This window comes from Microcebus murinus, chromosome 5 (genome assembly GCF_040939455.1).
Source record: "Microcebus murinus isolate Inina chromosome 5, M.murinus_Inina_mat1.0, whole genome shotgun sequence".
Lineage (NCBI taxonomy): Eukaryota > Metazoa > Chordata > Mammalia > Primates > Cheirogaleidae > Microcebus > Microcebus murinus.
This window is the reverse complement of record NC_134108.1, coordinates 49,616,962-49,644,956: the sequence shown is the minus strand read 5'-3', so window position 1 is coordinate 49,644,956 and position 27,995 is coordinate 49,616,962. Positions and strand designations below refer to the sequence as shown.

The following is a 27,995-nucleotide window of genomic DNA, read 5'->3' as shown; positions in this document are numbered from 1 at the left end:
GAGGACCCCATCAATGGGAAACTCTGAAGCACCCAGGGAAGACCCGTAAGAGGTGCTTTAACCACAGGCCAGCATGGCAATCTTGAAGCCACTCAACTCCAGGAATAAGTGCTCCATCTCCTCACTTCTCCTTCTCCTCCTCCCTGTCCCCTCTGACCCTAGCTGGGTCTTAAATAGCCTCTAGTGAATAGGGGAGGGGTGAGCCAAAGCCTACTGCATGCATCCCTTCTGGGAAGGCCAACCACAGACCTTAAGCCTGGGGTATGGATAGGGGAGGAAGGCTTACTTTCAAGTGAAGTTTGATGCATTTGTTTATAATTTGCACCCAACATTATAATATTGAAAGGGAGCTGTGGATGAGATTTAGTTTACTACAAAACTGTCAGCGATCTAAGAATGAGCAGAAAATTTGAGGTCTCTACCCAACTTTCCACTCAGGGACAGGAGATAACTAGCACGAGATACATTTTAAAATGATAGTAAGAGGCCAAAATAAAGTTGCATTTTGTTACATCTCACAAGTTGTGAATTCAAAAGACTAGTTATAGTTTTATGTGAAACAGACAAGGGTCCCTTTGCACAATGGAGTTCGCAGGCCAATAAATGGGACTTGTTGATGTAATTCATGTTGAATCACTGGAAAAGATTTCTGTCCTGAAGAACACAAATATTTTGTTTCAGTTCCTAAAATTATCCAATCAACTATTAAGTATTTATTGTCTGTTATGTGTAAAATCACATTGGGCATTTTGAAGAATATTTACATTCCTTTAGTTCAGGTTAGCATCTTTTCCCACCTAGTACAATGTCTTACACATAGTATGTGCTCAAAAATATTTTCAATTTAATTATTCTTTACAAGATACTTAGCACCAAGGGACGTGGCATTTACCCAATGTTGACAACAACACTTCAGCTGAAAAATCCCCTTATTTATAAAACGTGGTGCAAACCTGAATGGAGAGTGATTGTGATCTCACTTGTATCTAACACTGTCAAGTGTTGCTGAAGGGTCTAATAGGAGAGAACATAATTTAAACCAGAAACATATAAATGGGGTACTTTTCATTTAGAAACATATAAATGAAACATATAAATGTGGTACCATTCAACAGTGATGATGCACTAACAAAAAATGATTGGCCCTGGGGGACCTAGACTTGAAACTTGTTCTCCCACTTAACGGAGTGCAGGGCCCTAGTTCCTCTCCTGTGAATTGGGACGCCAGGCTGCCTACTTCAGAGTCACAGAGAGGCTGTAAGAGATAAGATACCCGAATACTCTGCAAACTCCGAAGTGCTGCACAAATGCAAGGGTTATTAATAACAGCTAACAGTTAAAACATTCGCAGATTGCCACGTGCACAGCGCTTTATATCTATTTTCTCATTCAATCTTCAGAACAGCCCAAGACCTAGCTAGATACTAGTATTTCCTTCCCCTTTACACCTGAAGAAACAGGGGGTTTAAGCACTGGTTCCAGGTTATTATATAGAGCTGCAATCTGAACCAGAAAACCCTTACTCTCACCCCAAGCATTAAGCTGCTGTCCCGCCTATTAATATTTAACAGAGGCGCTGAGATCTCGTAGGGGCTCAACGAATACGGTTCCGCAAATTGCTAATTTTTAAAGTGGACGCTTCCCGGCGACGCCTCTCCCCAGCTGCTCTCTCGCGCTCGCAGTCCCAAGTCCCGGCACGCGCGGCCTACGGGCCTCGCCAAGCCCCTCCCACTCCCCCGCCCGCCGACGCCACGCCCCGGCACTTCCACGCATGCGTCGGCGGGAGCGGCGCAGGCCCAGTGCTCCAGTGGCGCCCGGAGGCCACCCCGCCCCGCCCGGCCTCGCCCCGCCCCGCCCTCTCCATCGCCGCAGCCGCTGCAGCTTCCTCGGGAAAGCCGAAAGATGAGCTAAACCTCGGCATCTGTTACTGTCTCCAGGGCTCTTCACAGGTGCTTTGGGTCGGGTCGGAAGCCCCCTTCCCTGCGCCCACTACAAACTCATTCCCCTGCCCGCCTTGCCCGCGCAGGAGCGGCCTGGCTCTGCGGGCTGGTGGCCCGGGCGGCGGCGGAAGGTAGTTTGTGTACGGTTACCATGGAGACGCCGGCGGGCCGGGCAAAGCGGGAGGGCCAGAGGACTCGCGGGCTGAGGATGCTGCTGCGCTCCGCTTTGGCCTGGACCCGTGGAGGAGCGGGCTTTGGGGGGAGTAGGGGAGCCGCTGTCCGTGAGGGAGGTGAGGCGTCCCCCGCCGGTTCATCGGGGACCCCCTCCAGCAGTCGTCCGCTTCTCTGTCCCGGGCTGGGGGAGACAGGCGATGAGAGTGCCCTGTGCATGCTGTCGGGGCGGGCGCGGTTGTCTGATTTCTGCACACTGAGCATTTAGCCAGATGCGTGGTGCTTAATAGAAGCTCAGTAATATTTGTTGAATGAGAGAGTGGTAGACTTAAGTGGCTTTATCTAAGCAGGCAGTGAGTGACCTGGCCTCTTCTAGGCAACAGCATATGACCTCAATAAATAAAAGTGTATGTGTAGCAATATTTAACATACATTAAGATACATCGTATATAGGCATAACATTTATGATCCATTCCCACAAGTATCAGCAGGTCTTACATACCGCTCTGTTTTGGAATTATTTTAACTTGGTTGAAAAGCAAGCACCACCCATTGTGTCCTGTTTTGTTGCTCTGTAAGATTCTGGTTAGTTGTTGATGGTGATTTGGCATAGCTGATATTCAGTGAAATACTTAATGAAAATTCTGTTTTTGTTAAGGCAAGACCCCCCTCCATTTAAATATTTAAACATATAAAATGTGTGAAAACACTGAACAAATGTCATTCTCTCTTTTGCAGTTTCTGTTTTTAGATGCAATTTTTCATTCATGGGAAAAATTTTTACCGTATCCCTTTTATCACGTAGCACATTGGCAGTAGTTAACATTTTTTAAGGGCCAGGCACCATGCTGAGGCACTTTACATGCATTATTTCATTTAATTCTTCAAACAGTCCTATACAGAAATTATTATTACTATCCACCTTTTACAGATGAGGAAACTGAGGCTTAGAGATGTTAGTGGCCTTGCCCGAGGTCACATAGCTGTCAGTTGTCAACATTTAAAGCCTTACTCCAGCATCTGAGCACTCAACCACTGCCCCTTTGGATGCTCATACAAAAGTAATAATGGGAAAGTAATTCAAAATCACGGGAAGGGTCCTGAGTGTTTGATTTGCAGGGAAAAGACTGTGGAGCTGGCCAGTCTTTCCCCTGTTGCAAACATCCTGACAGCCCAGTGTTGCATTAACAAGAAGGCTCTGATTCCAGTGGCTATTATAAAGATTGGTCTTTATAATTAGGTATAAATGTCTATAAATGATGACTGAACATTCCTCCAAACCAATAAGAAATATTTTGTTTTAAAAAAGAAAAATTTCTTCAGTTTCTAATTTCCTGCTGCTGGTGGTATTCTCCCTCTAGAGGTCCTGTGGACATGGGCTCAGGACAGTGTAGAGCAAGACAGAACTCCACCTCTTCTTTCCCTGCACAGTCCACCTCTCCTGTCTCTTTTAAAAGAGCCTATTGCCCTTCCCCCACCCCCAGGTTTGCATAGCCAGTGTTGCCTCTGGTCTCTTCCTGGCTTCTCAGATGCCAAATCCTGTTAATTCTTCTGTTCTCAGTGCACCTCTCTTGTTCACATCTCTCTTCACTTCTGTATCTCAGGCTTTCCATGCTTTGTTCCCTGATCACACCATTTATTGAGTCCTACTCCATACCAGGCAACCTGAAATGGAGGCAAGAAAGGGAAAAGGGGCTAAATCTGAACTCATCTTGCCATAAGAATCAGATGCTACTTGAAATAAGTCCAATCTGCTTTCTCAATTCACTATAACAAATGTCTTCAATTAGAGAAGCCATGCAGCCTTCACTGGGAAATTTTGTAGCTCAAGTCTATATTTGAAAGTGGAGTCCAGCGATATGGAAGTGTTGACCTTCAGTCATGCCTCACCTGGAGAGCTGGGGCTGCAAGTCAGGCAGGGCAACATCAGATGCACAGGCAACCCTGACACAGTGGGAGGGTGTAGTGACAAAGACCAACCGGGGACCTTGTGAGTCTGGACAGGGGCACTTAACTTGGGCTAGGTGGGTGGGAGAGGCATGCCCAGGAAAACTTCCTTGAGGAAGTGACCTCTAAGGGTTAGCTAGTATTTATGTAAGAACTTCCTGATTTCACCACTTCTAGTCTTTTCCTTCCTTTCCCTCCTGCCCATCTCTGTCATATTACATCATCCCTCAAAATATTTAATTTGCTCATCAACTTTTATTTAATTTCTTTATCTGCCATTTAGTTTAGTTGGTCCAACTCCAATCCTGGAACTTCCTCCTCTAGCCCCAATGCCAGCCACTGCCACATTCTCAAATTTCAGCTCATTTTTCAGAACCTATCTTAAGTACCACCTCCTCTAGGAAGTCTACCTGGTGCCCTTCTCCCAATCAGAAATCTCTTCCTCCTTTGTAATCACATGGTAATTTCTCCTTGTTTTTGTTGTCTTTTTTTTTTATTGCTGCCATTAGTTTCTACCTTGTACTAAATCATTTGGATACAAGCAGGCCGGTACTCAGCTGGTACACACCAAGAAGACTGCTTCTGCTGTGAAACTATTGGTATGTATGTTGCTGTGTAAATAATTTCAGCCACGAGGCCTCTGAGTGCCCTCCCTCTAACCACCCCATCTAGTGGGTAATAGTTTGACTATCATCTCTGAGCATATGTCATAGCTTTTTTTGCTATTAAGATTCTATCCATTTCAAAAAATTAATTGGGGATTAATTGAAATAATATACTCAGGAGTGCTTAGTACAGTGCTTGGTATTAAACCTTCAACTAGCATTAGTGGTCCTTCTTGCTCGATGAAGACAGTATTCTGTTCCTCTCTGTGTTCCCAGAAATCCAAGCAGAGGGCTTTGCACATAGGAAACAGTTAATACTAGTTGGATGGATTTGCTCCACTTGTCAGGAAAATTTTGTGAAGTTATAATTTCTGTGGTACTATTGTGTTATATTTAGGTATGCTTTACTATCAGTAGACAGGCTTTCAAACTCTGACTTTTTTAAGTTGGTGAAAACGATCTATGATAATTTGTAATTTAACCAGCATAAAGAAAAAATCCCCCCCAAAACTCACTTTTAAGTCAGTTTGCTTATTTCATTCAACATTTTCATGAATGATTTAGTTAATCATATGCTAATATAATGATAATAGATTAAGTGTGCATCCTTTACATTATTGTACCAGTTTCTCACAATATAACTGTTGGTGGAAAGAGAAAGGAAGAGGGATAGAGAATATTGTGTAAGAATTTGTGGCAAAAATTTATAGACAAAAAGATTTTTAAGCCCATTATCTACATTGTTTCCACCAATACATTATTTGATCAGTTTAAATTCCTGCCCAAATAATTTACAGAATTCTTAGAATTTGACCGGAATAAATGTTTCCGCTTCACTATACTCTATGAAAGAGTATAGTTTTCAATGCAAACTAAAAGATAGCCAGGGAGAACCTTAGGTCATAAAGAGAGTCCATTATTACTCTGCAAAGCACTTTCTAAACTTTATTAGGTTTGCCAAATTGCTTTTGGACATTGCAAGACTTATTAGTACCATGGTAAGCCAAAGGTGTGGCAAACCTGACTTAGGCTCTGGAAGAAACTTGTTTATTGTACAGAAACTTCTTCTAAGTGGCATTATATCTTACAGCAACTGGTCTTTTAAAAGCAAACCAACAGGCCACTTGGTGGCTCACACCTATGATCCTAGCACTCTGGGAGGCCAAGGCAGGGGGATTGCTTCAGCTGAGGAGTTCAAGACCAGCCTGAGCAAGAGCGGGACGCCATCTCTACTAAAAAAAAAAAAAAAAAAAAAAGAAAGAAAGAAAGAAACGAGCTGGGCAACTAAAAAATATATGTATAAAAAAATTAGCCAGGCATTGTGGCTCATACCTGTAGTACCAGCTACTTGGGAGGCTGTGGCAGGAGGACCACTTGAGCCCAGGAGTTTGAAGTTGCAGCGAGCTAGGATTATGCCACTGCACTCTAGCTGGGGAGATAAAGCAGAACTGTCTCAAAAAAAAAAAAAAAAAACCAACAAACCTGTCATGGCCATTTAAGTTAGATGTTGTAGGACTGAATTTATATTATGCATTAAAAAATAATATACATAAATATATAAAACACTTTATTTTTTAATAATTAGCATTGAATATTTTAAAATAAAGAGCCAATCATATCAGCAATATTAGAAGTAAAATGTACTAGGCTTGCCATAGTTTTTGGTAGTTGTATTAATGTAAATAATTCTAAAGGCCATGCTTTAAATTCGAAATCCTGTATCAAAAATTCCTAAAATAATATTGCTTATTGAGTAACTTTTTACTTTTTTAACCTTGCCTTTTCATATGAAAAGAATGACATATTGTTTGTAGTTTTTATCTTACTCTTTTCCTCAGAAACTCTTGGAGCCGGGCCTGGGTAAAATTAAACAAACATTCTTGTCTGTTGTTATGTAACAACTTAATGTATGGAATCATAATATGGTAAATCTTCTTTGTATGAGGAATCACCTGTTTTTAAAAATTTTAATTTTTAATTATTATGGGTACATAATAGTTGTATATATTTATAGGGTACCTGTAATGTTTTAATACAGGCATACAATGTGAATTAATCAAATCATGGTAATTGGGGTATCCATCACCTCAGGCATTTGTCATTTCTTTGTGTTAGAAACAGGAATCACCTATTGATTCTACTTATGGAAATGGAATCTTTTTAGTTTCCTTGGACATAGGTCACAAAAAACTTTTCTGTTTTGTAGAACTTATTCTAAACTTGGGAAGCCCAAATATGTTAATAATTTATAGACCTCTGTCTCTCTAGAGATATGACATTTTTATGGAGTTAGAGATTTTTAAAAATATATGAGCACCTAATGCCATTACTAATTAGAATTTTTTAAAATCTTGACCGTTTTAAAGTTTAAATTTGTCTCCATGGAATACACCAACATTTGAGAAGGATTTGCATTCTCATGACCCTTATATATGACCTTAACTCTTTAACTAAGGAAGGTAGGTTGGGAAAGGATCATTTGATATTCATATTTGGTATTTGGTCTAGGACACAATCTCAAATTGAAGGTGATTTGAATAAATTCATTCAAATATATAATGGACAAGTGTGGGGCTGAACTATTCTCTTTGTTGTAAAAACAAGTGTAGTTTGCTTTTACAAACAGGCCCCATCTGTCTAAAATTGGGGGGCAGTGGGGAAAAAAGGAAACTTTAGTTAAAATTTTAACAGAACCCCCAGTGTTTTTATAAATTGAGGACCAAGAGATGATTCTGTCTTCCTAGGCTGTCTGTCTTTCGTGCTTAATCTTTTTTCTCTCCAGGTTTAGCATCGCTCCCTCAGTTGTGTATAGCCACAATTGCGCAGCCTATGTTTTTGAGAAGCTGTTTTTCCATACTGACCTTTTGTTTGGTGGATTTTTAATTAAAAATTGTTTCTGATTTTTTTCAAGCTTAATATAGAGGGATGGTTTAATATAATATGTGGATGGGTTTAAGCATTCCTTTCTAAAGTACTGGATAAAAATAGTTGATTTTTTTTAAATCATATATTTGCAGGGTGTGGTGTCTATCTGAAGAACATTTTACTTTAAAAGGAAAGATGCTGTCTCCAAATGATAAAAATTTAGAAAAACTGGATCCGTTTTATCGACCTTCAGTGTCCAAGCAGAAGACCAGTGCAGAAATCATAAGTGAAGCACGAAATGCATTAAGAACAGTTGGAACCCAAAGACCATTTACACCACAAGAAGACCAAAGAAAATTATTTGGACCTGCATCTTCAAGAACACCAGAAAATAGACCTCCTTCCTCCTTCAGGTATATGACATTTCACTTTTATGTATACTCAGATATTTAAGCACCAGTTACATTTTGCCTTAATTCTAGTTATGGATAGTTGGGATTTTTTTTTAATAAACTTTATTTTTTAGAGCAGTTTTAGGTTCACAGCAAAATTGAGTAGAAAGTACAGAAATTTCTTATATATCCCCTGCTCCCACACATGCATAGCCTCCCCCATTATCAACATCCCCCAGCATTTGTTACAATTCATGCACCTACATTGACGCATCATTGGCACCCAAAGGCTATATAGTTTATGTTAGGGTTCACTCTTGGAGTTGTACATTCTGTGTGTTTGGACAAATTTATAATGACATGTGTCCACTATTATAGTATCATACAGGGTAGTTTCAGTGCCTTAAAAGTCCTTTGCTCTGCTTATTTATCCCTTCCTCCCCCCAATCCCTGGCAGCCACTGATCTTTTTACTATCTCCATACTTTTGCCTTCTCCAGAATGTCATTTGGTTAGAGTGATACAGTATGTAGCCTTTTCAGATGGGAGTCTTCCACTTAGTAATATGCATTTAAGTTTCCTCCATGTTTTTTCCTTGTTTGAATAGCTCATTTGTTTTTAGCACTGAATAATACTCCCTTATCTGGATATAGCATGATTTATGTATCCATTCGCCTATTAAAGGACATCTCAGTTGCTTCCAAATTTTGGCAGTTACAAATAAAGGTGTTTTAAACAACCATGCATAATTCCTAGAAACTTTATAGTTAAAAAAATGTGTAAGTTTTTTGTGTGGACATAAGTTTTCAACTCCTTTGAGTAAATACCAAGAAGCACGAATTCTGGATCATATGGTAAGAGTATGTTTAGTTATGTAAGAAACTGTATTCCAAAGCAGCTGTATTATGTTGCATTCTCAACAGAAATGAACAAGAGTTTCTGTTCCTCCAAATTCTTGCCAGCATTTGGTATTGTCAGTGTTCTAGATTTTGGCCATTGTAATAGATGTGTAGTAGTATGTCATTGCTTTAATTGCCATTTCCCAGATGACATAGGATGTGGACCATCTTTTCACATGCTTATTTGCCATCTGTATGTCTTCTTTGGCGGGTGTCTGTTAAGGTTGTGGCCCATTTTTTAACTGGGTTGTGTTCTTATTGTTGAATTTTAAGCATTCTTTGTATATTTTGGATCCTTTATCTTATATGTCTTTTGCAAATATTTTCTCCCAGTATGTGGCTTTTCTTCTTCTCTTGAAAGAGTCTTACAGAGTAGAAATTGTTAATTTTAATGAAATCAAGCCCATCAGTTCTTTTATGAATCATGCCTTTGCTCATAATATAAAAAGTCATTTTGATACTCAAGGTCATGTAGACTTTCTCCTATGTTATATAGTTTTATGTTTCACATTTAGGTTTGTGATCTATTTTGAGTTAATTTTGTGAAGGGTATAAGGTCTGGGTCTAGATTCTTTTTTTGTGTGTGCATGTCTAGTTCTTCCAGCACCATTTGTTGAAAAGGCTACCTTTTCTCTTTTGTGTTGCCTTTGCTCCTTTGTCAAAGATCAGTTGACTGTAGTTATATGGGTCTATTTCTGGGCCCTCTATTCTGTTCTGTAGATCAAATAGATCTATTTGTTCTTTCACTAATACCACACTCTGTTGATTACTGTAGCTTTACAGTATGTCTTGAAGGACGTCTTGAAGTCAGGTAATGTCGGTCTTTCAAATTTGTTCTTCTCCTTCAGTACTATGTTGGCTGTTCTGGGTCTTTTGCCTTCCCATGGAAACTTTAGAATCAGTTTGTTGATATCCATGAAATAACTTGCTGGAATTTTTATTGGAATTGTTTTGAATCTATAGATGAAGTTGGGAAGAACTGACATATTGACAATATTGAGTCTTCCTATCCGTGAAAAGGGAACATCTCTCCATAAATTTTGTTCTTTGATTTCTTTCACCAAGTTTTTTAGTTTTCCTCATATACGCTTGTACAAATTTTGTTAGATGTACACTTTTATTTGATTTTTGAGGTGCTAATATAAATGGTATTGTGTTTTCGTTTTAGTTTCTGCTTGTTCATTGCTGGTATATAGGAGAATGACAGACTTTTTTTCTTTTTCTTGTATTAACCTTGTATCCTTAAACCCTGCTATAATCACTTATTAATTTTAGGTGCTTTTTGTCAATTCTTCAGGATTTTCTCCATAGATGATCATGTCATCTATGAACAAAGACAGTTTTATTTCTTCCTTCCCAATCTGTATGCCTTTTATTTCTTTTTCTTGTCTTTTTGCATTAGCTGGGACATCCAGTATGATGTTGAAAAGCAATGGTAAGCGGTAACATCCTTGCCTTGTTCCTGATCTTAATGGGAAAACTCTTGAGTTTCTCATGATAAAGTATGATGTTAGCTGTAGGCTTTTTTGTAGATGTTCTTTATCAAATTGAGGAAGTTTCCTTTATTCCTTGTTCTGATAAATTTTTTTATCATGAATGGGTGTTGGATTTTGTCAAATGCTTTTTCTGCATCTATGGATATGACTAGGTGATTTTTCTTTGTTAGCCTGTTGGTGTGATGGATTATATTAATTGGCCTTCAATTAATAGTTGTTTTTTAAGTTTTATTCATGTTCAAAATTCCTAAAACTCGTTCTAAACTTGGAGTTGAGGAAGTTGAAATGGTTAATAGTGGTTGTTATACCAACTTTATAACATCACATGAACAAAGCTTTTAAAAAATGACTATATACTTCTTTTCATTATTCAATATTTTTCAGTCTTCCTAAAAGTAATCAAAAGTCTTGTTTAATAAAATGTTTTAAGTACTATGACATTAAAAAAATTTTTTTCCTCAAGGAGAAAACACTGGATGCTTTTTTTAAACTTATTTTTCAGCTACAGTTAACTAACATATACTAGAAATAAATAAATTTTCACAAGTTAATACTCTGCACCATCTCTTATGCCAGCCTCCACGCATCCAGTTTTGAGTCATCCGATTCCAGGCCTGTCTCTGGCACACGTCTCAGTCCACTACAGCTGGTGAGTATTTTGTATTACCACCAGTACTTTTTATTATGTTGTGAAGTGAAATGGGCCAAAAATACTTGGAAAACAACACTTGTAAATGCTAAGAATAGCATATATTACATTGACCTAAATGTACTCATAATTTAATATGAAAGCAGATTCCTTTATATTTTTCAAATATAATGGTTAATGTCTAATGAAACACTTCTATAATTCAACTATAGTTTGATAATAAAGAATTTTAAAACTATGTAGTAACTTGGTAAACAGTGTTTCACAGTGCTTTGTTTTCTTTAAGAGTTATATATTATTTTCTTAACAGTTACATGTACAAAAATTATATATATAATTGATATTAAAGTTATATATATTTTATAGATATATTAAAAATTATATATAATATAGATTTATATATATAGTCAAATATTTGTTACAAAACAACCAACAAAACCCTAGCCATCTCCTGTCTGCTTGTTCTTCATTGTTCCCTCCCCAGTGGCTTTTACCCTAAACTCTTTTGATGCATCATTCTTTTGGGATTTCCATCCAAAATACCATATTGTCTTGCTGCTGCCTGACTTATGAGCTTAAGGAATTATCTAATGACTTCTCACTAATAAAGACGAAGATTTAGCTGTTTCTCTCCCATGATGACACATTCACCCTTTCTGTCCCCACTACGACTGCAGTACATTAAATAGATATACCATAACCTTGGTTAGATCTGTTTTCTCTGACTCTGATTAACCCTGTTCATGGCTGATCCTTGAATTAATGATGATTACTTCTCCTTTCTTGTATCACTTTTTGTTTTCCCTGGTGTTAATAAATTGCCTTACTTTTTTTAGTTTTGTATTTGTTGCTATCTCAACCCCAAACTCATGCCCAGTGATCCAAATCTCCTTCTGTGTTCAGGCGCATGAGGTATTCGGTCGATTTCACTTCCTTGGAGGAGAACTCTCCACACGTCCCGCCCAACCACTTGCCCTGGTTACCCCTGCACAACTCTCCTCAGGCACCCTTCACCATCATCCTGGGGAGCCAGCTTCTTCCTCTTGTGCCGACTTTTTCCTGTTTCCTGTATGCCAAATCCTCTTTCTTGATTAACTCTGATTTGGGTGGAGCTTTCCCTCCCGTAGCTTCTTGAGAAAAGATGCATAGGAAGTAAATTATTTGAGACCTTGGTTCCTGGTTTTTGCCCTCTAAAAGTTTGTAGGAGTTTTCTCTTTGTTCCCAGTGTTCTGAAATTCTATGATAAAGGGCCTGTGCATGAGTCCAGTCTCATCCGTCACACCGTTACACATCTGTCACACTTGAAGGGCCCTTGCAATGTGGAATCTTCTGCCATTCAGCTCTGGGAAATGTCCTTAAATTACTTTGACAGTGTCCTCCCTACTTTTTTGTTCTGTTTGCTCTTTCTAGAATTTATTATTAGAGTATAGGATCTTCTGGACTGGAACTTCAGTTTTTTTATTTTCTTTTTTCTGTTTCACATCTTGTTTTAGAAGAGACTTTATATTCTAATCCCTTTATTGAGTTCTTTTCACATCTGCTATCATATTTTTAATTTTCAAAAATTCTTTTTTCCCTGTAAATTATCTTTTATATGGTGTTCTGTTCTTGTTTTATGGTTGTAGCATCTTATTCGAGTATATTAATGATAGTTTTATTTTGTAACTAAGATTTTTTCTCTCTTTGTAGTCTCCGTTGCATTTTTATGTTTGTTTTTGTCTCTATTTTTTATACTAGCAGCTCCTTTTGATGCCTCATGCTGCTTGTTTGGCTGCTGTTAAGAGTGGGAGCATGTGGATGGGGTTGGTCAAACCACAGATTATATCTACCCATACTGTAGTTAGGGGGATCTGGCTGAGCTGTGTTGTTGGTGACATCCCAACGGCAATATCTTTAGGGCTTTCCTTATGGGTTAGTCACATTCCCTGTAAACAAGAATCTTCCCAACTCTTTCTGGAGGTTAAAGGTTAGTCGCTAGTTTCTAGGAGCCAGGTGCAGGAAGAAGGTAGGAATGCCTAGCATTCAGGATATAAATATTCAGTTACTATCCATGTTTATAATAAGCACTCTGCCACTCAACAATAAGGCTGCTTATTATAATGGTACCCTTACTTACTGAACCCAGTTAGAGACCCTCTTTTACCTGCTTAGAGAATAAGCCTTCTATCTTCTCCTGGGCTCAGTAGCCTGACTGCATGGAGCTGGGAGGGAAGGAGTTACACAGAATTTCAGGCAGCCCTCCTTATTTTAGCTACCCCTCCCTTTATAATTCTACTACCAGAAGAACTTGGTGATACCAGTTCCTTAGATTTGCATGGGTTTAGGATATTAGTCAAACTACTTCTCATTTTCCATTACTACATGTGTATGTGTTTGTTTTTGATTAACTATTTGAAAATAAGTTGCAGACATTATGATACTTCATCCACAAAAATTTAAGTATACATTTCATATGAACAAGGACAGTTTCTACATAACCACAATACTATCTATCATCCCAGCTCAGAAGATTAGCATTACTCAGTAATATCATTTAATGTATAGTGCATGTTTAAATGACCCCAACTGACTGAAGATGTATCTTATATTTTTAAAATACTTACCAGAATGCCTTGTGAGGAAGATAATACTTGTTCTTATATTGCATATGACAAAAATGAGATCCCCAAATAGTAAACATGAGCCAATATGCCATAAATAATTTGCCAGCAATTGTTGACACATGGTTTCTTGCATCTACGACCTGGGAAACCACTTGGGTTTTGAGCCAGCTACAGCATGAGGGCCCAGTTTGGTAGCCCAATAAGTCTATCTTATGATAGAGTGGCTCTTTGTTTTATGATTCTGAGATTTGACTTCTATAAATTGTTTTCAATATTACTGTAGTTTTGGTGGGGAACTCATTCAGGTTGGGACTACTCTTCCCTAAAAGTTTTTATTTCTAGAGTTAACCTGGTCCCTGTCAAACTAGTGCAGTTCTTAGACTGCAGGATTAGATATTAGACTAATGTAGTATTGGCATTTGCCTGTTTAGGGCCATTGAACTTAAATTGCTTTCCTGTAGAATGGCTGGGTACTCTGTTCAGAGTAAAAGTAGTCTAAGAAATCCCCATATTAAGTAAAATGACCACTTTAGTTTGAATTTTTTTTTGTTACAGTGGCTGATGTAAGGGTCTTAAGTATATTTCATACTAAACAATAATTAAAACTTGGGCTCACGCCTATAATCCTAGCACTTTGGGAGGCCGAGGTGGGCGGATTGCTCAAGGTCAGGAGTTCGAAACCAGCCTGAGCGAGACCCCGTCTCTACCAAAAATAGAAATAAATTAATTGACCAACTAAAATATATATATACAAAAAATTAGCCGGGCATGGTGGCACATGCCTGTAGTCCCAGCTACTCGGGAGGCTGAGGCAGTAGGATTGCTGAGCCCTGGAGATTGAGGTTGCTGTGAGCCAGGCTGACGCCACGGCACTCACTCTAGCCTGGGGAACAGAGTGAGACTCTGTCTCAAAACAAAAACAAAACAAAAAAAAACTTGGGGTTCCCAGTCAAAAACTTTTGAAAATGGCCTCATAATACCTGCCTTTCTACCTTCTTTCCCCTTTGATTCTTCACTTTTTAAAGAGCCTTTTTTTACTGTGGTAACCACTAAATTGACAAAGTGGGGACATAAGGGAACATTGGGAAGTGGGGAGGAGACACCTGAGGAGAGAGAGGGAGACAGTGGAGGGGGAGTGTCTCCTGGTCCAGGCACACAGTAGCTGAAGAGTTTGTAAAGACCTAACTAATTGAATCTCAGTGCTTTTTGGCTCTAGGACACTTGCTTAGATGAGTTTGCCTTTTAATAATTCTTCAACTAGCAGCCAGGGAAAGGGACCCAGAGAGCAGCCATTTCAGCCCCTGCGCTGAACAGATTAGTTAAACTTTGTACTTTTTTGTTTGTTTGGTTCGTTTGGCATTTTTTTTTTTGAGACAGGGTCTTGCTCTGTCACCCAGGGTAGAGTGCAGTGGCATCATCATAGCTTGCTGCAACCTCAAATTCCTGGGCTTAAGTGATCCTCCTGCTTCAGCCTCTGAAGTAGCTGAAACTAGAGGTGCACACCACCATGCCCAGCTAATTTTTCTATTTTTTTGTAGAGATGGGGTTTTGCTCTTGCTCAGGCTGGATTCAAATTCCTAGCCTTAAGCCATCCTCCCACCTCAGCCTCCCAGAGTGCTAGGATTACAGGCATGAGCTATTGTGCCTGGCCTAAACTCTTTGTTTTTGTACAGTTACCTTCTCTCTTTCTCTCTCTCCTCCCTATCTGGCCCATGCTCCCAACACCCTTCAGCGGGCAGTGGGCTGCCTGCACACAGGCATGCCCAGGGCTTTGGAGAATGATGGAAAAGCTGATGCTCCTGGTTCTTGATTGTTTACGCCGGTTTCTCTTAGCACCTGTAATCATGCCAGGCAGAGGGGAAAGCACTGTAATTTGCACAGAAATGATAATGTTCCATTAACATTTGTCTCTACCTGCCATAGAGGTGTGCCAGGTACATCTTTTTTCTTTCTTGGCAGCTCTCTACCATTCCACAAGAGTACTGAGTCCTGGAGCAGTTGAGTCAGTTATTATTATTTTCATTCTGCTACTCTAGTTAGCTGGTGTTCAAATGTGTATACACAGAAATAATTGCTCCTTTACTTTGTATAAAGTTAGAGAAAAGGTGTGACCATGTGAATGAATAGGGAAGTTAGTCTTTCATCAGTATCATCATCAAAGCAGAATTGTCCCTCTGTTTTCTAAATCTACAAAGCCCAGTCATGTAAGCCCCAAATACATATATTTTTAAAAGCCATTATAGGGAAGAGCATTCAACTTTTTAGTATTAATAACATACAGCAAAGACATAGATCATAAGAATACAGCTTGATACATTTACACAAATGAAACATACTCAGGAACTAGCATTCAAAAAGAAAAAATAGATGACTACCAGCATTACCAAATAGAACATTTCTAGAGTCAGAAAATGCCATCATGGCCCCTCTCAGCCACTGTCTCCCCAGGGCAACTACTCTCCTCTTCTCACAGCATAGACTATGTGAACTGTCTTTTATATTTCATGCGAACCTAGCTCCAAGCATTTGACAAGTGCAAAAGGGACTTAGGAACTCATGTAGACCTTGTGGTTGGGGGCGATCCACGTTAAGACAAACAGAGTTGAGTCAAGGCAGTGTTTTTGTTTTACTATTTCTGAAAGGCAGGGTAAGTTACGACGCAGAGTCACATGCTGAGAGTGACAGTGGAGCCCAGAGCACCTGTGGAGAAAATCACAGTGACGGACGTGCACGCAGGACGGCCACATGTCAACGGCTGTGTGCTTGGGAGAATTTATAATATTTGCTTTCTGACTTCCAAGATGCCTTTTCTCGCATGTGTGGGTGTTTGCCTGTGTGTTCTGCTGCTTTACAAACAAAATCGTGGGCAGCTTTCTGAGGTGGGATGTTCCTGACTTTTCCAGTCTTCATGTAGGATGGGGGAGACCCCACCTGTGATCCAGAGGAGCCAGGGCAGAACTGGTCAAGGGCCACAGCACTGGGATGAGTCAGGGCCAGCCAGATCCCTTCAATGCCCTGTGGTTTGTGTCCTCCTCGACTAGGTCATTCTATGAACATGGTCTTTGTGCCTTCAAAGGACTCTGCCAGTTTCATCAGCCAGAGCAAGTCTTAAAATACAGTTTTCCTAGTGTCCTTAATCATACTCAGGTCACTGGTTAACACCACAAAACAAAAGGTGGGGCAGGAAAGGTTCCTAAGTGAAAATTTAAACTTACTGGCAATATTCTCTCATTTCTAAAATTAACTGAATTTTATAAGAAAAACTTTTTGCTGATTTTCTTCATAAAAGCCATTTTGTTCCACAAAGTGGAAGAACATTTTGTGGAATCTGGAATGAAAGAAATTGCTGACTTACATAGTAGTTTTCTCTTGGAGAATTAAAAATGCTTTCCATATATCACTTTATATTCTAAGTAGTCCAGTGCAATATATATTTAAATGGTAGAAATAATTTATTAAAGGTCAGTAGTAAAATGGAACTAAATTTTCACTGGATAAACAATTACTGATTTTTCACCAAGAAAATAATGCCTTTTTATCAAGGAGACGTTGTGGGGCTTTATCTTGCTCTCCAGAGATGATTCAGTTACTCTCTTTTGGGGAAAAGTTAGCTTTCCAAACCGTATTTCCCTATTTATAAGTTCTTTTATTTAGCACCTAAACACATGCAGTGGTTCAGGTGTCTGCAACAGGAGCCACTGCATTGTGGTTATCTGGCAGATTTCTCCATCTTCATTTCCATTTCAAGAGTCCCTGCAGAATATAGACATTTTGAGTTAAGAAAATCTCACTTCTGCCTTTAAAACTGAGATTATCCTATGTACTTCACCATTCATAATTACATATAAAACACTTATTTTCCTATATTGTATATACTCTCAGCTTTTCTGGTCCTGTTAGTTTCATGGTCACATTGTGTTGATGTAGGTCACCACATGGTCCTAGTCATAGTAAAATGACTATTTATTACACAAAAATAGCACAATTTATATAGACATGTGTCGTCTACTTCAGAACAGACACCTCAGAACCCAGTATGTTTATCCTAGCAGGGTTGTGTCAGAGGTAAGGGCCTTGACTTTTGAGGAGCGTTAAAAGTAACTTGGAACCAAATCTAACAAGTAAAGGGTGAGTGACTTGCACAGTGAGGGAGCTAGCATTTCTTGAGCTTCTGTAACAGGAATTTTATTTATGTCAATGACCCTATAAGGAGACTACTGTCTCCATATTATAGGTGGGTAAGTTCAGAGAAGTGAATGGCCTGTGCAAGTTCACATAACTGGTAAGAGGATTCTACTCCAGGTCTGTTTGATCCCAAAGTAATTTCGTCATTCTTTTATATTATGCTGAATATTTTTTTATTTACCCTTTCTCTGTGTTTAGGAAAATGTGTCTCCAATGTTATAAAACCAATTTTGGGGGGTCTGATTTATAAACTGATTCTGGGTGAAAATGAGCAAGAATAAATAAAACACATTTTGAAGAATGTCATCATTATTGAAATAAGCCACTTCTTTGAAGGAGAACTCTAATATAGATGTTCTATTCGTGTATGCAAGAAAAGTGCTTGAGATTATGTGTCGTGTGTAATAGATGACTTTACCCATTTTTCCAAATTGTATGACTTGAATTTCACACTGTATTTTTTTAAAAAATCTGTTGATTTAACTTATTGGATAGTGAGTCACTCATTTTGCATATTATAGAAGTGACTTTAGGAACATTACCTTGATTATTTTTGGTTAGAGAGCTAAAAGCACTTGTTGCCATAAGTTTGTTCTTTTGTAAAAAAATAATTGTGCTAAAGTTAGAGGCAAGAAGCATAGGACCACCAGGGAACACTAAAACAGGAAGCCTAGTCCCCTGCAAGGTTCTGGAACCCACTTGGAGGCCATCATCATCTAGAGGTTCGATTATAGGGAGCTTTGGGTGGCACAGAGCTTGGTACCAGTGTTTTTAAAAAGTTTTTAAGGAATTAGAATTTTGCTAGTAATGTTCCTTTTCTAAGGGTATTAACATCAACACCTATGAAACGAAGGTGGGGAGAAGTATCGGCATAGAATTCTTGAGATGTAAAAAATAAAACATTTTTATATCATAAGTCCAAGGCAACTTCTTGCTTTTTTGTTTTGTGACGTTTTAATCTAATTTAAAAATTTTGATATCATTAAAAAAATACTTTTGTAGAGTCTAAAATATGTAAAGGGAACACTTATATTCCACATAATTCTTGGCACATGTAGGTACCCAATAAGTGTTTTCAGAGCTGAATTGAACACAAAAATTTGCAATGTATGTTGAACGTATTATATTTAATTTTATAAACCTGGGAGTGGTGGCACATGCCTTTGGTCCCAGCTACTCAGGAGGCTGAGGTGGGAGGATCACTTGAGCCCAGGAGTTCAATCTGTAGTGAACTATGATTGTGCCACTGTACACCTGCCTGGATGACAGAGTGAGACCCCATCTCAAAAAAGATATATATTTGTAGTCTCTTATATGGATAATATCTGTTTGCAAGTGCAGATAAACTATTTTTTTTTCAAATATGCTAAGCCTCAAAGCAGAGTTAATGCAATATAATTGACAAAAACAATTAAAAAGTGTTTTTTATATATCTCACATTAAGTAAGATGGGCCAGTGAGACAGTAGGTGGAACTAGGGGCTAGGATGAAACCCAGCAGAGAGCCCTTGTGCTTTTCTGGAAAGGTCAGGGCCGGCTCCAGGGTGGTGAGTCTTATTTGGGACCCAAAAACTCATGCCAATAATTTTAAAAATCTCTTTCCAGAAACCAAAAGCTCCAGCATCTCCTACCACAGAAGAGGATCCCTGCTTTTCCTTTCCTAAACCACCACTGGACCCTGCAAAGATTCGAAGAATAAGCAGTGCCCGGGCTCGCTTATTCAGGGCGGCCTCCCAGGGGACCCTTCTGCCGGACAGATCCCTTCCTCCCGCTGACTGTAAGGCCACGTAACCTCCTTTCAACTCTGGGGATGGGCATGTTTCTTGAATTTGCACACTAAAGCTATTTTTATATGATTGTTTTCTAACCCCAGATGATTTTTACATTAAGACTTAGTTAATATTGGGCAAAAGCTGGTTAAGAAACATTGTTCATATATTTTTCTGGGTGTTTATAATGAATATCTAAATATCACAGTTTTTTGAAAAACATAACTTGATAGGAAAAGAATATTAGGATAAATGTTTCCTAGTGGATGGTTCACATGTATCAGAAATAAATGTTTTTTAAATTAGAGTTCAAAAAGTTGTTAATTTCATTAGAAAATTAATGAGATTTATAAGATTGTTTTAGTGTACACTAAGCATGGGGCTTTGATAATACCTTTCTGATTGCATGTGAATATGGAAGCAAAACTTGAATGGGACTTTTTCTACTGCCACAGAACTGCTGCCAGGTATCTAACCCGGGGAAAGACCTCACATCCTAAGAAGTGCCACCAACACGGGGAATCACCCACCATCCAGGGCATACTAGAGGCTTTCCAAACTGCAAGAAAGGACCCACTAGTGGGATGACAATCAATTTAGTGGCTCATCCCAGCATTTAAAAAAAAATGAAGTAGAATAGAATATAATGGAAAATATCAGGGTATATTACATACAATAAGGGTAAGTATTGCTTCAGGAGACTTTACTTCCATCTTCTGGGTGTGTTCAGGGTCATATTATAAATTGATTTCTGACCACTGTATGTGGTCAGAGAAGTTGGAAAACTACTTTACCAGAAGGTGATAGAACTGGCCCTCCCTTAGTCAACAAGGATTGATGAAGAGAGATAGATAGGTTTATAGTTAGAGACAGAGACAGTCTGGGAGAGATCCCAAAGATTACAAGTCTCAACCTGAGCATCATACTTGCCTGACATATAATCATTTTTGTTTTTTCTTTCTCTTTTCTTCTGTTTTTGTTTGTTTGTTTTTTGAGACAGGGTCTTGCTCTGTTGCCCAGTCATGAGGGCAGTGATGTCATCATAGCTCACTGCAACCTCAAATGCCTGGGCTCAAGCGATCCTCCTGCCTCAGCCTTCTGAGTAGCTGGGACTACAAGCACATGCCACTATGCCCAGCTAATTTTTCTATTTTTAGTAGAGATGGAGTCTCAGTCTTGCTCAGGCTGGTCTCGAACTCCTGGCCTTAAGTGATCCTCCTGCCCTAGCCTCCCAAGGTGCTAGGATTAGAGGCGTGAGCCACTATGCCAGGCCACAAGCATTTTCTTTTGATTAGCTTCCAACATTTAAAAAGTAGAAGACTCTCATGGAAGAATCCAGATTTATGACTTCTTGTGAAAAATCAGAACCTCTGGCAGCCCTGGGTCCCCATTCCATGTAGCTCCGATGGGGAATGATCGGAGCTGGGTCGTGCCTACCCTGCAGCTCAGGGTGTAATCTGCAGTTCACCAGGACTCCCCAGCTCGTGTCACTTATTTGCCTGTCTGATCCCTGATGTAGATGAAGCGGTAGAGCCGAGGAGAAAAAAAGACCGAGGAAGCACAGGGTGTGTGTGTCACACCGTGATGCCATGACTAAGTATATCATTAGGCGGCTTGATTTACCTTAATGTGCCAGTTGGTTTCTCTTCTAATACAGTCAGTCCATCTGGTATCTATTGAGCCCCTACTATGTGCCAGTCATCATTCTAGGCTACCAGTCCTGCCCTCAGCTTACAGTCCGGGGAAGGGAGACAGACAATAACAGGAGAACAAATACATCAGATAATTTGCATTCTGATGAATGCTCTAAAGAAGATAAACAAGATAATGGGATAGAAAGTGTCTATGGCAGGGGTAATCTGCTTTAGCTCAGGTGGCTCTGAAAGGTATCATTGAGGAGGTGACATCTGAGTTGAAATGTAAATAATGAAAAGGGGACAGCCATGTAAAAACCTGTGGATCGAAGTGTCCACGCTGAAGGAAAAGCAAGTTCAAAGGCCCGAGATGACAGCGTGCTTGCTCCAGTATGGAGGACCTGAGGCCAGGTGGCTGGAAGGTGGATGACCAAGGGGGAGTGGAGAGAGCTGAGGCCAGAGAGCTCGCAGGCCCTCGGAGCATGGGAAAGGGACCGGCTGTGTCCCATTTGCAGTGAAAGGCTAGGGCAGGTTTAAGTCTGGGAGAGACAGCATGATGTATGTTTTTCCTTCAACAGCGGTTCTCAACTGCAGCTGTGCATTAGAATAATCTGAGGAACTTTTCAGAAGTTCCACCACTGGATCTCATGTCAGACTAGGTAGAGCAGAGGGGATTGGTAATTGCAGGGCAAACTGCTTGCCAAGACAAGAGGGGCTGGGATCTGGAGCCAAGGGCACTTCTTATGAACAGGGTGGCAGGACTGGTGTGAGGCTGTCTCATCTGTTTATTCTGTGTTCTTGCTTCTGAGCTTGAATGTTGTTTGTTTGCTATATTTAACTCCTGGGATCTCACATTGGAAACCTTGCCACTGGCCAAGCCATTGTTGATGTGAAGATGACTATGGAGATGAGGGTTTTGCCCGCTGTCCTCCTCAGTGCCTCTCTGATGGGTTGGCTCCCCCCCCCCCCAGGCCACATGGCCCTTCTTTGCATGCTCTGGGAGCTGTTCTCTACGACTGTCATTTCCCAGCACTGGGGGCAGCTTCACACCTCCAAGATGCACTGAAGCATGTCTTTGCTGTAGGTCTTTCACCCACTGTGTGCAGTTGCCCCACTTCACCATTCGGATCATCCCTGAGGGCTGTGCCAGCACTCAGGAAACAATGGCAGCAAAAACTCATTGTCGTTTTGAAAATACGTGTAGCCCAATTATAAAACTATTTGAGCCTTCCTGCCTTAGAATCACTGCCGTTTTAATAGGAGCTCCCTGGGTTTCATTTCGGAGTCTCTCTATCGTTTAGAAAAGTTAGCCTCTGTTGGGGAACTGAGGCTGGAGAGGCAACTGTGCCTGGAGAGAGAGGATGTCCCTTCACTTGGTGTGACATGGTTTGTAGCTGGCACTAACCCACAGGCAGGGCCAGAGGATGGTCAGGTTTGGAATTCCTGGTTTGAGAGGATGAAAGCGGAAAAGACGTGAGTTGTCTCCACAGGGCCAGCCGTTCCACTGCTTTGTGTTCAGATAGGGGTTTTGGCTGGGGGTGGCACTTCTGCGATCGCCTCCCCAGTGATTCAAGCCAGGCAGAGACCTCAGAGCAGTCACCACCTTCTCACCAATCCCTGAGCCCCCACAGCTTCCTAAATCTCTCCTGAGCCTGCATTCTCCTGTCCCCCTCTGCCACACGGCCTTCATGGCCCTCGCCTCCTCCCTGCCTGGCTCCTCTTAGGCCTGCCCTGAGCTCATTGAGGCGCTGTGATGGGCTGTAGATGGGTCCACAATGGCCCTCAGCTCACAGAGCAGTCAGTTCCCAACCAAACATGGCTGTAAGCAGTGGCCTGACCTCTTTATCCCAGGGGACCATGAGATATGATCATTTTATGTGTGTCCTATAAAGCACAAGAGGTCAGGAAGCAAATACAAATCAGAGTGGGCCGGGTGTGGTATCTCACACCTGTAATCCCAGAACTTTGGGAGGCTGATGTGGGAAGATGGCTTGAGGCCAGGAGTTCGAGACCCGCTAGTGAGACCCCCCCATCTCTAAAAAAAGGAAGAAAAATTAGCCTGGCATGGTGGGGTACATCTGTAGTCCTAGCTGCTCAGGAGGCTGAGGTGGGAAGATCAATTGAGCCCAGGGGTTTGAGACTGCAGGGAGCTATGATCATGCCACTGCACTCCTGCCTGGGTGACAGCAGGACCTTTCTATTTTAAAAAATCAGATTGCACAATCTCCTTGCTGAAAACCCTTCAGAGGCCCTGTGCCTACAACAATGTTTGCCAAACTGAGTTCCGGGGAATTGCAGGGAACACTTTGGGCAAAATGTTGATAGCTTTTGCAAAGCATTCACTATTCAAATAAGTCAGAGAAGCACTGCCTACTTCTCACCCTCTTAATACGGTGTCTGTGCACATGAGCATATTAAAGGGTTGGCAAAGCCATCTGGTAAAGAAACCTGCTTAATTTTAATTCAGCACAGCACTTCAGAAACCCACCTGACTGTGGAGTCTCTTTTGGGAGCACAGGTTGGGAAACACTAACCTACTACAGAAGTTGGCAACCTTCTGTAAACTTTCTCTGTAAAGGGCCAGATAGTAAGTAAATATTTTAGACCTGTGGTCCATGGGGTCTGTCTCTGTCCATCCCATTCAACACTGCCATCGTAGCATGGCCGCAGCATCAGATGATTTACAGCCACTAAGATTTGAATTTCATATAATTTTCACTTGTCACAAAATATTCTTCTTCTTTTGATTTTTTCCCCCAGCCATTTCAAAATATAAAAACCATTGTTAGTTTGCAGGCTGTACAGAAAGGAGAGGCGGGCCAGGTTTGGTGGGGCTGTGGTTTGCTGAGCTCTGGGCTAGCAGAAGGAGTCCCAGTCTCGTTAGGTGCACAGCTCCAGTGTGGCCCCGCCCCAGCCTGGCGCTCCAGGCCCTGCTGTCACCATTGCTTTACCTGCCCCCAAGAGTGGGTGCACCGCAGTGCGGAACCCCTCGTGTCACCACACCCATTCTGCTGTTTCAAGCCGCGGGCAGCACCTACTGTATATTTGCTGGGCCCAGTGCAAAAATGAAAATGCAGGGCTCTTTGTTCAAAAATTATTAAAAATTTCAAGATGGCCACAGCAGGGCACTAAACCAAGTACGGGCCCTTCTAGAAGTGGGCCCCTGCCTGACAGTGCAAGCTGTGCACACATGAGCCTGGCTTTGACTCCAGACTTTCATTCTTTTTTCTTCAGACTGTTTGCCTCCTGTTAACCCGTCAGAGTGCTACTCAGGCTCCACTTCCTTGACCAACTCCAGCCCTCAGGGCTTCTCCACTGTCTGTGTCCCCTCACTGCCTCGCTGGGGCCACACTGGGCTGCATTTATCTCTTTACACTTCTGCCTCTTTGTCTCCCCTACTAGACTAGCAACTTCAGTAAGAAAAATGGTTTTCTCTGTTTGTGGCCCAAGGTCCTAGAACAGAGTGTGGTATGTAGCAGGTGTCAAAGAAATAGCTGGGATACTGAATGGTGTGGCAATGCTGCCAGTAGCTGTCTCCTTTTAAAGTTTACCCATGATCCACTACCAAATTAGTACAATGTGCTGCAAATATTTGCCAGGGAGACACTGAGCATCGTCACATGCACTCAGTTTAACGGACGCCATCCATCAGGAGTCAGAGTGAGCCCCAGGGCAGCTCGTCGTTTTAGCTCTAACAAGCTCATTCCAGTGGATTGTGAAGACAGAGGGGTGCAGCTCCTCCACCTACAAGTGTGATTATGTTTCCCTCTATAAGCTCTATGATGGCTGCGACTTGTTGTTCACCTGCACAGGGAACAGCACCTGGAGCATAGTAGTGGATGCTTGATCGACATTTACGGAGTGAATGAATGAAAGAAAGAAATCCTAAAGGAAGCAATAGGCTATAAAAGTGCTTTGTAATCTAAAACAGAGTGTGTGCTGTGTCATTCAGTGGTAAAGTCATTTCAGGTGGCATGGTGCTATGGAGAGAGCCCTCCTATGGTAAGGAGTCCTGGGTTCCAATAATAAGAATGACAGTAACTTCTAGGTTTTACGAATGCTAACACCATGTAAGTCACCTTACCTGACCACATCATTTAATTCTCACCACGCCCCAAGAGCTGGGGAGCATGCAAGGAGGTGAGAGGAGAGTTGAGCTACCTGCCCACATGCACAGCAGATGCTCGGGGAGCCTGTGCTTGGCCCCAAGACTGATGGAATCGAAAGCTTGCACTCTTCCACCCTCATAGTCCTGGCTCTCCCTGTGACCTTAGACCTCACAAAATACCATTCTCAATCTTCTCATCTGAAAAATGAAGGTTAGAATAGCCAATCGCTAAGGTTCTTTTCAGTTTTAAAATTTGGTGTTTTGAAAGCAGGGGCTTTGTCAGGGGGTAGAATAGGTGGTTTTGTTATTGCTAGTTTTTATTGGTTTGTTGGTTTTTAAATACAGGCAGAAAGGGAAACCTTGAGTCATTTGGAAAAACTTAAAGCTCACTCCCCACACTCTACTATGGGAGATTTACTCCCTCTTCTCCTTTGACAAAATGTTTTCTCCCAGGCTAGAGTCCAGTAGCAGCATAAGATGCTAAGCTATTCCTAATGTCAATTTGCCGGTAAAGTGTTGTATTATATGTCTAAGGGTCGCACTGGTAAACACGATACACGTTTCAGTTCAGAGGCAGGATGTCTTCTTGCAACTCTACGGCCCCCTACACGGCCCCCCTCTACGGCAACCTCCACGGCCCCCTACACCCTCCCCTCCCCACCCCCCAGTCCTGCTCTTTCCTGAGCACCCCAGGCACACTCCTGCCATAGGGCCTCTACACCAGCTGGTCTCTCTACTCGAAATACTGTCCCTCTTCATCTGATGGCTCAATGCCTCACCTCCACTGAGGGTTTGCCCTCCCTGCCTCACTGTGCCCGCCCTATTTAAAGTTGCTACCTGCCCCCATTCCCAGTCCCCTTCACCCTTCTCTACTTTCCTGCTTTTGCTTTTTCCGAAGCACTTACTATCTTATAATGTATCATGTACCTTATTTGTTATGGCACGTTGCTTACTATCTACTTATACCTGTTAGGATGTACACCCCATGGGATCAAGGATCTTTGTTTTGACACCAGTGCAAGTGTCTGTGCCTAGGACAGTGCCTGACACTGGCATTCAATAAATATTTTTTGAATGAAAAATTACTAAGATGATCAAATTCAGGAGGAAGAATTCTTGTTATAGGACACAGAAATACTTATATGGACGAGGTAGTTCATAAGCCTAAAGTCAAGTGTTTACCTTCAAGCAGACTCTAAGCTAATGGAGATAAGATCCCATTCGTTTTTCATCTGCCGATGGCTTGATGGTGCCAAACCTAAAATAGTGGTGATGTCTTGTATACGCTCAGAGAGGCTTTGGCCGTAAAATTCCAGAGTTGATTTTAAGCAATGTGTGACTTTTAAATCATATAAATTGTTAGATTGAAAAGTAACATTGACAGGTAAGAAATGCTTTGACCAAACATTTTCTTCATTATTGCAGCAAAGAAGACAGTGAAATCCAAAGAAACAGTTATGATGGGGGACTCCGTGATGAAAATAAATGGGGTTTATTTAACAGAATCAAATGCCATTGGCCGCTTAAAGAGTCACCCACTTCAGCTAACCTATGATGGAGGCTTCAGTGAAATTCAGGAGCAAGAAACGTTCAAAGGAACAACCTCTGTACCATCTCATCTCAGAAGTGGAGGGTCAGTATTCCTTTTATTTAATTTCCGGTCAGGATAACAATATCATTTACCAGTTTGTTCTATATCTTACTTAGATGACTGATTTGCTTTTTCTCTTTTATACAAGCAAAATTTTAAGTTAAAGGTGCAAAAATAGGAGAGATTTTTTTTTTCTCATGGCTGAATGGAGTTGATTTTACATCATTCCTTATTGAATCATCAGGAAAATTTGATTCATAACTGCCAAAAATGCTGCTTCAATAGGACTGTCAGAATAAGGTTCAGCTGGACTGTTCTAGCCAGCCCTTGAGTGACGACTGACCATTCTGTTTGTGTATTATTTGGGATTCTTGCCTGGCCTGGAATCTCTTATTATCTCCCTCTGGGTTAGTACACTGTTGTTAACTCCACATGATCAAACACTTATTTTATTCTCCAGTAGAAATTTGGATTAAATATTTATTTTGCAAACTAGTGGTTAAAACGGGAGAGTCTGTGGATTTCAGTTATCTACACGATTCCTCCAATGACCCCTCATAAATGAATGATCGGGAATTAACTTTATTTCATACCATGTCCCAAGATAGCACTTCCTTGAGAAGCAGTTTTCCCACCATATTAAAGATTTATAGAGGTTTCTCTGTGTGGTTCACTGGATGGGCCATGTGAATTCTTACTGTGGTGTTTTGCTAAAGAAGCCATATGTAATTGGAGGCAAGAATGGGGGCAAAAAGCGGAGAGCAGGCTCTATTTTCCAGTCCCTGCCAGTAATGATGCTAAGATAGGCAAAAGGTCTTGGACTGGACAGGGTCACTCAGTTAAAGATATTTTTTTCCAGGACTTTCCATTGGGTCATCATGGATAACTGCCCAGTTTGAATTTGTTTAACAAGATTAAATTCCACAGGCCATTTTAAGACCAAGTACTCGTTGCACTCTTTTTAGGTTTTGCATCTGGCTCTAGCTTGTACACATGTAGCGTGCCTAAAACTTCCCCCAAGTGGCTGCTTGGCAGCTTGTTAGTTTAGCCGAACCGACCTTGTCTGCTGACACAGCCTGAAGAGTGTCACACACACGGAATTTATATTAGGCAACCTAGTAGTCCTTGTAATGTCGCTTTGCA

The 27,995-nt window shown here is 40.9% G+C and overlaps 1 protein-coding gene across 1 annotated transcript in view; it reads left to right on the top strand.

Moving 5' to 3' along the window:
• Positions 1–1,848: 1,848 nt before the first annotated feature.
• Positions 1,849–27,995, top strand: part of ARMC2 (armadillo repeat containing 2) — a 112,696-nt gene continuing 86,549 nt past the window's right edge. Inside the window, exons 1-6 of the mRNA XM_012753232.3 lie at positions 1,849–1,949; positions 4,568–4,657; positions 7,681–7,941; positions 10,891–10,963; positions 19,356–19,527; positions 26,687–26,894. Of these exons, the coding sequence (XP_012608686.1) occupies positions 7,724–7,941; positions 10,891–10,963; positions 19,356–19,527; positions 26,687–26,894 (671 nt within the window). The 5' untranslated portion in view covers positions 1,849–1,949; positions 4,568–4,657; positions 7,681–7,723. The remainder of the gene's footprint in view (positions 1,950–4,567; positions 4,658–7,680; positions 7,942–10,890; positions 10,964–19,355; positions 19,528–26,686; positions 26,895–27,995) is intronic.